The sequence below is a fragment of the Daktulosphaira vitifoliae genome, unplaced genomic scaffold, assembly GCF_025091365.1.
Source record: "Daktulosphaira vitifoliae isolate Bord-2020 unplaced genomic scaffold, ASM2509136v1 Scaffold_119, whole genome shotgun sequence".
NCBI classification, from domain to species: Eukaryota; Metazoa; Arthropoda; class Insecta; order Hemiptera; family Phylloxeridae; genus Daktulosphaira; species Daktulosphaira vitifoliae.
In genome coordinates this window covers 1-10,091 of record NW_026099688.1, presented here as the reverse complement: position 1 = coordinate 10,091, position 10,091 = coordinate 1, and the positions used below count along the sequence as shown (strand labels likewise).

The 10,091-nt window shown below is 30.6% G+C and overlaps 2 protein-coding genes across 2 annotated transcripts; both read left to right on the top strand.

Moving 5' to 3' along the window:
- Nucleotides 1-992: 992 nt before the first annotated feature.
- LOC126909100 (uncharacterized) lies at nt 993-2,619 on the top strand. Its single transcript, XM_050691483.1, has 3 exons — nt 993-1,283; nt 1,351-1,818; nt 2,486-2,619. The coding sequence occupies exons 1-3, from the start codon at nt 1,271-1,273 to the stop codon at nt 2,617-2,619; spliced, it is 615 nt and encodes a 204-aa protein (XP_050547440.1). The 5' UTR covers nt 993-1,270.
- Nucleotides 2,620-5,390: 2,771 nt separating this feature from the next.
- Nucleotides 5,391-9,940, top strand: LOC126909101 (uncharacterized). Its single transcript, XM_050691484.1, has 7 exons — nt 5,391-5,720; nt 5,812-6,969; nt 7,026-7,158; nt 7,225-7,445; nt 8,932-8,992; nt 9,058-9,643; nt 9,706-9,940. Exons 2-7 carry the CDS (start codon nt 6,463-6,465, stop codon nt 9,728-9,730), a joined length of 1,533 nt encoding a protein of 510 aa, XP_050547441.1. The 5' UTR covers nt 5,391-5,720; nt 5,812-6,462; the 3' UTR covers nt 9,731-9,940.
- The last annotated feature ends 151 nt before the right edge of the window (nt 9,941-10,091 follow it).

Sequence of the window (10,091 nt, the reverse complement as noted above, 5' to 3'; positions counted from 1 at the left end):
GTAATAGAAAATCCAAAAATAAACGAAAATGATTTTGAAAGAATGAACCCATTAGGTATTCCAATGTTTCGTCGGGCAAGTATGATGTCGAGCAGTTCTAGCTCCGATACGTCATCGGAATACTTTTCTCTAGATGAATGGGATAACTAAATAAAAATTAATCGAAAAGTAAAGCTTGAATAAACAATGGCAAGTGGTAATTAATAAGTCAACCGCTCCTGAGCATAGTTAGTGTGTAATCGAAGAGTCATCAAGATGAGCTGAGGTTACCGGTTTGTCTAAAACGAACAGACAACCGGATCATACCTTGACTTTGTACTTTCTATGTTTTTAAAACCAATTGCTAACAGTAATGTTGGAGGTTTTTGAGAGAAATTTTTTAATTAAAAACTTAATATTATTATCCAGGCTAATATTTTCGAATTATTTTTTTTTGTCTACAATGTATTATTTTGATTTGTTCTAGAAATAAAAATGTAAAAATGTATGGTGTTGTTTAATTACGTTTTATTTTACTTTTACTTGAATTCTAATAAACTAATAAATTCAGGTAATAATATAAGTAGGGGTGTAAAGTATGAGCTGGGACCCCCCCCTAACCCATATGTTGTGGGTTTACCCTGTCCTAGGTTGTCGGGCGGTGTAAACGTCGGGGGGGGATATGGTGAAAGGCATAGGGCCCTCTTCACATGAAAAGTTAAGAGTGGAGGGCTCTCTCATGACAGTAAATATCACACGTCATCTACATGAACACTTTTTAGAAATTACTTTTTAAATTGTAATTAATAAGTAATTATAAGTTAAAAATGTTTATGTGGTGAAAGAAAAGGTTAATTTACGGGGATATATGTTTTGTGATTCATATATATATAATTGATTTTATTACATTTAATGAATATTGTCGCATAAAAGACGGATTATTACTCGAGTAAAATTAATAGTGACAGTTAAACGTTTTAAAAATGTTTTCTTGTGACAAGTGTGAAAAAGTGTTTGCATTCAAACATGGACTGGTACGTCATCTAAAGAGTCATGATGGTATACGATTTAGGTGTTATTTATGTCCATCTATTTTTTCGGATAAATGGGCACTCTCGCGTCATGTTAAGACAATTCATCGTGAGTATTACAATTGATTATTTAGTAAAATAGTAATATGAAAAGAGAAAATATATTAGTAGAGTGTTAATATAAGTGTAATATTTTGGATCTCGTAAAGTATGGTGTGGACTATAATATTGCTATTGGAAATCATGCTGATTCGAGGGCTATGTCAATGAGTGGTAAGTAAAGAAAATATATTATTAAAAATTCATATGCTAAAATTAATATATGAATATTTGTTTTTAGAAAATGTAAGTGTTGTGGAGAGAATGCAGGTAGGCCCCAGTGCAATTAGTCCTAAACGTCGCAAACAATGTAACACCGACAATACGATTAAAAGTAAACGGGTAAAGGTGAAACGATTACTAGACATTACGACGAGCGGTTTTCATAAAACGGGTGAATCATTAAATAGTCAAATTTTATGGTTTTACAAAAAGAATATTGAAAATGTAGTCCGGTATCAAGCGTTTTTGTCGGCAACAAGAGGCGATTTAGTTGAAAAATTACGCGACTGTCTTAAAGAAATGGGCCCGATAAAATTCAACTTAAAACTGGAGGCGACTTATACTGTACTGAATAATGAAAACAAGTATGAAAATCGGTCATTTAAAACGTCGGCAGTCGAGTTAATTAACGAGGACGATATCGATCATGCTGTGGATATTTCATACACAAAATTATTAGAAGAACAGGAAAACTATGCTGGTAAAGGTAGTAATTTTTCGTTTCTAATATACAGAGTGATTTTTTTATCATAACCCACTCAATTACTTACAGAATAATAATAAATTAAAAAAATTTTTTTATTATTATCTTTAGTTACACATTATTCTTGAATTATAACTATGTAATACTTTTTAAGTTCATCCCTTAGGCCTGGCAAGGGTGTCAACTTTGTTTTTTTTAATGGTAACACATATTTTTAATTTAATAAAATGTTTGAGTTTTTAATTCAATAGTAAATGGCATTTGAATTTTTAATAAAACTTAATTTGTTTATTAGATATAAACATTTAAAGTTTCAAATTTTTTAATTAATATACAGGTATAATACACAAGGGATTACAAATATAGGTAGCTAATTGGATTTTTATGACATTGCTGTCTCAGTCACGGATTGTTTATTATCAATTATGATTATCAATAGATATACTTTCTGTATTGTCAGTTAGTGTATTTATAAACTCACAACAATGTGCCTTACTACAATTGATAATAACAATGCTGTGTATCTGCTAATATCGATGTTATACTTATATTTCCGATTTTAGTCGATTGGTACAATCACAAATAACAAAGAATACAGCAAAAAGGATATTTTGTAAACGGTGTTTCACGGGCTTTAATAATGTACCTAAAATGTATAAACTACGTGGAGTTGAGGCGCTAGAAGAACATAAAAAAATTTGTGGCGAAAACAAACCGTTCTTACCTATAATGCCTGAAGAGGGCACTAAATTAAAGTTCGAGTCATGGGGCAAAACACAGGAACTTCCATTTGCTTCTCTCTGATAAACCATTTGACTGAGGATAGTTAGGACTAGATGTTCTAAGTTCAATGTTATATTCTTTTCAAAATTTTCTGAATTCATGTGAACCAAATGGTACGTTATTCGATACTATTATTTTGGGACACTCATGTACACTCATAATAGTCTTAAATTGACTAACCATTTCATTAGCAGTTTTTCTTAGTATTCTATTGATTTCTAACCACTTTGAATAATGATCTGCTATTACTAAATAGTCACTACCACCCAATGTTAGTATGTGACAGCTTACTATTTCAAACGGCAATGTTGGGGTTTCATGTGAAATCAGTGGTTCTTTAATATTAGCATTCCTAAATTTTACATACACATTACATTTGTTAACAAACTGTCTAATCTCATTTTCCATACTAATCCAATAAGCTAATTGTTTGGCTCTTAGTATCGTTTTTACAACTCCATTATGTCCTTCATGAATTAATTTTAAAACTTTATTTCGCAGACTTTTAGGTACAACTATTGTGTTATCTAATAAATTATCCCACTTTCTACAACAATTTTATCTTTTAATTTCCAAAAATGTTTTATACTTTCATGCAAATTTTTTTTATTAGTAGGCCACCCTTTATTATATATTTTAATCACTTCTTTTAATTCAATATCACTTTTTGTCTCTAAACTTATTATTTCAACATTAATGTTTTTATAATCTATTGCATGAATAACTCCTTCTATCTCTTCCTCTGAGTCTACATCATTCAAATAGTCTCTAGACAGCAAATCTGCAATGAACATAAGTTTGCCAGGTAAATTATTAACATTATGATCATAGATCATAATTTTCATTTTCATTTTTTGTAATCTTACAAAAACAAATTTATCCAAACTTTTCTTAAAAATTGTCACCAATGGTGAATGATCTGTTTGTACAAATATTTTGTATCCATATATATAATTATGGAATTTCTTACATGCGAACACTATACTTAACATTTCCTTCTCAATCTGTGCATATCTCTGCTCAGTTTCATTTAAGCTTCTTGATGAAAATGCTATAAGCCTATTCTCTTGAAGTAAGCAACAACCTAAACCAGTTTGTGAACTATCACATTGTAGTGTAATTTCTTTACTTTGGTCAAAATTAACCAATACCTGTGGACTAGAAATATTTTTTTTTAACTCATTCACAACATCATCATGAGTATTACTGCAACACCAACTAATGTTTTTTCTTAACAAATCTCTAAATGGTGTTATAATTGTAGACATATTAGGTATAAAATATCTCAAGTAATTAAATGCTCCTAACAGTCTTTGTAACTCTACTTTATTTTTAGGTGCTTTCAACTCTAACAGTGCTCTTACTCGGTCATCATCTGGTTTCATGCCTTCATTATTGAAATTCATTCCCAGATATCTAATTTCTCTTTGTTCATAATGAATTTTATTACTATTAAATTTTATATTTAATTCCTTTGCTCTCTTTAAGACTTTCTCAACTATTAAATCATGCTTTTACTCATCTAATGTTGCTATGAGCAAATTATCAAAGTAAATTAGTACATCTTCAATGTCACCAAAACATTCTAAGTTTCTTTTTTGAAATTTCTCTGGTGCACAAGACAAACCAAAAGGCAATCTTAAAAATCGATAAAAACCAAAGAGTGTACTAAATGTACAAAGAAAACTAGAGGCTTCATCTAACTCCATTTGCCAAAATCCACTTTTTAAATCAAATAATGTAAACCAACTTTTACCACTTAAGTTGATCCTAAGTTCTTCCAATGTAGGGATTAAAAATTGATCTCTTACTATAACTTTAGTCAACTCAGTTGGGTCAAGACAAATACTTAATGATTTATCTTTTTTTTCAACTATAACTATGTTACTAGACCATCCCTGTGGCCACTCAACCTTTACATTTACATCCAAATCACACATATCTAATAACGTTTTCTTAAGTTCATTTTTGATACTTTCAGGAACTCTTCTAGGAGGATTAAGTTTAGGCAAACAATTTTCTTTTATTCCTATTTTATATTTACCAGGAAAACATCCTAATCCATCAAATACTACAATATATTTTTTTATTATATTATCCATACCATCACTTGGCAGTACATTTATATTATTTACATTATTAATCCTATTTATAAACCCAAATTTAATACATGTACTTAAACCTAAGATAGGAATACAGTTATTATTACAATCATCAACAATAATAAACCTATTAATTATGTTTTTATTATTACACTTTAAATCAACATAGCCCAAATTTTTTATTTTAAAACCACCATAAGCATTTTTAAGTTTCTTAATATTTTTTTCACACTTTATTTTTTTATAAATGCTTACCTGTATAATATCAATGTTTGACCCAGTATCAAGTTTAAACTTAACCCATCAACGCCGAGAATTATTTTTTTCAAACTTTCTATTTTTTTTACTAAAAACAGATTAATATACAACACAAAAATAAAAAAAAATTATTTTGACACAAATTATGTCAAAACAAAGTAAAAACAATGTATTATCGGTGTGCGTGATAGCCGATAAGTAGTTCCATTCGGGTATTCTAAGAACGCGCGATAAAAATAGCAATACGAATGTCACCATATGGGGACGCCAGGCGTTGATGGGTTAATTGTGTAACTATCATTTATTTTAATATTTTCAACCCATTCATATTTTATTAAATTATTATTATTAATTTCAAAAAGTTTAAAATCAGGTTCATTACTATTGCTTACCCTATCTTCTTGAATATTATTTACTTGCTTAAAGCAAATTTTGTTCATGAACATGTTGCAATGAGCTATGGATACATAGTAAAAGCAGCCGACAGTGTACCCATAGAATTATTGCAACAGTATAATATTCAAACGACGCCCAAAATATACAGAGGAAATAAAAGCAGTGAGCCGGAGGAAGTAGTTAATCGTTTCATGGATGACGTAACTGAAGTGGTGTTGAAAATTGAAGAGTTACTCAAGACGAACGTTGATATTTGTATGACACACGAAGAAACTGAAGAGCATATAAAGAAAACCTGCTGTGAATTGTGTAAAGGTGGTTTTACAGAGAAAAATCATAAAGTAGCAGACCATGATCATTTGACAGGTAAATCATAAACATAACTATATTAAATGTATTGTAATTAATATAAAAAGAAAAATTTATATATATATATATATATTTATATTCGTTTCAGGTAGTTTTAGAAAAACACTTTGTAACAGTTGCAATTTAAAATTAACAACGCCCAAGTTTGTAAACGTATATTTCCATAATCTTAGCTCGTACGATGGACACTTTTTAGTTAAAGCCCTTGGAAGAGATACTAGTAGAATAAGTGTAATACCCGCTACAGAAGAAAAATATATTTCTTTTTCAAAATTTGTTTCAAACAAATTTTCACTAAGGTTCGTCGATACATTTCGTTTTATGAGTACTAGTTTAGCGGCTCTCGCTGAAAATTTGCGCGCCGCCGACATAAAATTATTTGAAGAAACCGCAAAAGAGTTTTCATCGGACGGTGACCCGTAAAGGCGTGTACCCGTATTAAGGCGTGTATTCATACACCTCAAGCTGGGATGTACTCGAAGAAAAACAATTGCCGCCAAAAGCCGATTTGTATAATGATCCGTCAGAAACGCATATAGATGATGCCGAATACAAACATGCACAAAACGTCTGGCAACATTTCAATTGTAAAACGCTCGGTGAGTACTCTGATCTGTACCTGAAAACTGACGTAACAATACTTGCGGACGTTTTTACGAATTTTCGCAAGTTATGTTTACTAAAATATAAATTGGAACCGGCATATTATTTTACGAGTCCCGGTCTGTCTTTTGACGCTATGTTACTGCATACGGGCGTTTCATTAGATCTTATGAGTGATTATGAACAGCAACTCTTTATTGAGAGAGGAATACGGGGAGGAATGACAACTTCGGTGTTGAAACATAACACAGCCAACAATGAAAAGACGCCTCATTATGATATCAAACAACAAAAATCTGAAATTATATATTTGGATGTCAATAATTTGTATGGTTGGAGTATGTCTCAACATATGCCATGTGGTGACTTTAAGTGGTTAGACGTGGACGACGAAACAAAAATTTTAAAGACTGTGGAAGAGTTACCTGCGGATTCTCCTGTAGGAATGGCCCTTGAAGTGACGGTGTCGTACCTGAAAGAGTTACATGATGCCCACAACGAAATGCCGTTTCTACCTGAACGAAAATTTCCACCTAATTCACGGGTTAAAAAACTGATGTCTACTTTCGATCGGAAAGAAAACTACGTTATACATTATCTAAATTTAAAACAGGCTATGGCGAACGGATTAAAAGTAGAAAAGGTAATTCATAAAATTATACTTTAAAAATATAATAATAACATGTCATTAAATTACAGGTGCATAAGGTGTTACAATTTAAGCAGTCGGCATGGTTATCAAAATATATACAACTCAACACGGAGATGAGACAGAAAGCTAAAAATGATTTTGAAAAAGACTTTTTTAAATTAATGAACAACGCTGTTTTTGGTAAGTTTTTAAAATTAAATAAAAAATATATAAACATAATTTTAATACGATATTGTTTGTTAACAGGTAAAATGATGAAACGTGTACAATTTAGAACGCAAATGGAATTGGTCAATAATCCTAAACGAGCGGCTAAATTAATTAGAAAGCATAATTTCAAACATTGTACAACGTACAGTGAAAATTTATCAGCGTTTGTATTGGAAAAGAAAATTATCATTTTTTGTAAACCAGTTTACGTAGGTTTCGCAATTTTAGAAATTAGTAAAACTCTCGTATACGATTTCTGTTCGGGTGAACACTCAAGTTGGTCATCCTGATAGTGTACTATCTGGTGATAACACTTCCCCATCGGACGCTTGGCCGTTATAGTTTCTAATTCACTCTCTCGAGAACCGTCGCTTGTTTTTGTTGTTTTTGTTATTGTAAAAACCGCGTTATTATATCGCTCTCGTTGTAAACTATTTTATCCGCCTAACCTAAACATTATATTTTTCTTTTGTTAAAACAAAAATCGTCCGTTTGGTGTCAATTCGTTTTGTTAGCCTGTTTGAATCGGCAGCGTAATACGAAACCAAATTTGTGTAATATTAATTGGTAATAATTTTAATCGTTTATTTAATATTTGTTGTTTATATACCTTGTGGTTCGCACATTAGCTCACATTACCCATAGGGTACATTGTCATTTGTATGAAACTATCTTTAAATCTATTAACTCTATTCTGGATTGTAACAATACAATTCTTCTATTAAAACCCAATCAGCAAACTGTTAAAGTGCGAGCCCCTTGGTACAGTTGTTCAGTATTATTTAATTTAGAATTTAGATAAGTTAAAATTGTAGTTAAGTTTCTAGTAATTTATGCTATGATTATCTTTTATGTTATTTATGGTAGTACAAAGCAATTCAAATCCATTAGTCCACATAAGTTAAAGTAAATTAATAGTTGAGTGGCTCAGTTAATAGTTTATTTNATTAAATTAATAGTTGAGGGGCTCAGTTAATAGTTTATTTGATTAATTGTTTATTGTAATGAAATTAGTCTTTTCTTATATTATTATTACAATTTGATTTAATCGACCACTGGTCTTTGCACTATTAAAATTAACTTTGTCCTTTGGCTATTGAACTCTAATGTTTGACCATTTGATTATAAACTTATAATTGATACCAATTGTTTTGTTTTCATATATTTGATTCAACCACTTCTCTTGACCACTTTTATTACTTATCCCTCTCTTAATTTGTTAACGTTCATAGCAATTATACTTGTGTTTTGTTCAATACCTGCTAGTTTCTTACTTTACTTTGTTAATAGAATTGTACAAAATAATTGAATTTAAGTCTGTATTAAATCATACTATTGTACTTTGCTCATTGCAATAAACTTACTTATTTCATTGAATCATGTCGCACTGAATATTCATATTTTCATTCCACTCTTGAGCACATATACAGTCCACTATCTCAAATCATATATTATAAAGACCTAACTGAGCACATATTACAGGTAAGATAGTTATAGCATTGGAATTAATTGGCTTACACATGGGACAAATTGTATTTACTTTTACTCGTATAATACTTGATGTTATAATTTTTATTTAGTTTAATTGTTCCAATTCCTCCCTATCCCTCCACTCCACGCACATTCCTATACAAATAAATCAGATAGTCACACTAGAAAATCAACTGACTAACCGGCTTTTCTCTTGTCGCCTTCGTAAGAATAGGAGTTCGTTCACTGGTCAGTCCTGTTCCTAACAATTACCATTATAACGTAATGAAGAAATATTTCAAAGACCGTGCTCGACTATTATATGGTGACACAGGTAGATTAATTAATATTTTTATTGAAAAAAATTAAATGATTTTATTTTTTGATTTTATTGTTTAGATTTATTAGTGTACTTTATCGTGGGTGATGACTTTTACGCGGTGGCAAAGAAAAATCCTGACCTAATGGCTAGACTTGACACTTCAGGTTTGCCGAGCAGTCATCCGTGTTATTCAAACGCTAACAAAAAGGTGCCTGGTTTGTGGAGTGACGAAACGCCGGGTAAATCTATATTGGAGTTTATTAGTCTCAGACCAAAATGTTATGGTTTTGACTTGGAGGGTAAAGAAAAAATTAAGGCGAAAGGGATACGTGGTCACGTTGTGAAAAATCATCTTACAGTCGAGGACCTGAAACGCTGTTTGTATGCTGAAGAGGAGTCTGCAGTAAGCGAAGCTCATACAACAGCGGCTACATTTGGGACGATGGTTGTAAACAACATTCATGAGAGAGCCGTGGACCCTTATTGCCCCGTTGTAAAGTACCCGACTTATACACCGTACAGAGAAAATGTGTCAATCAGATCATTTCAACACCAATTATACACCATTAAGACTATGAAAATGACATTAAACCGTTTAGATGATAAGCGGTTTATATCAAAAGATCGTATTACTACCTACGCTTACGGTCATTATAAACTACAGTACGTATACCACAATTATGCTAATAATTATTAAATATATATTAAATAGTGTTATTTTTTAGGAATGAAGACAGCATTGAAACTTAAGATTTGTAGATATATCTTATAAACTAATGTAAAAATAATAAACAGATTACAAAAAATTATTAGTAAACAATATTATTATTATTATGTACAAAAATGTATTGTTGAAATTATATTAAATAAAAAAAAAATTAACCTTGGATAAAATATAAATAATTGATTAATCGACTCATATAGTAATAAAAAACTATGCTTATTGAACTATGCCTGTTCATAGCTAATACATCACCCTCTTACACGTATAACGTTACATACAATAATCTATGGCACATTCCGCAATCAGTATAATAGTATTATTCATATATATGAATTTTTGGGTAAATAAACAAAAAACATGTTACATGTTACTTATAAGTTTTATTTT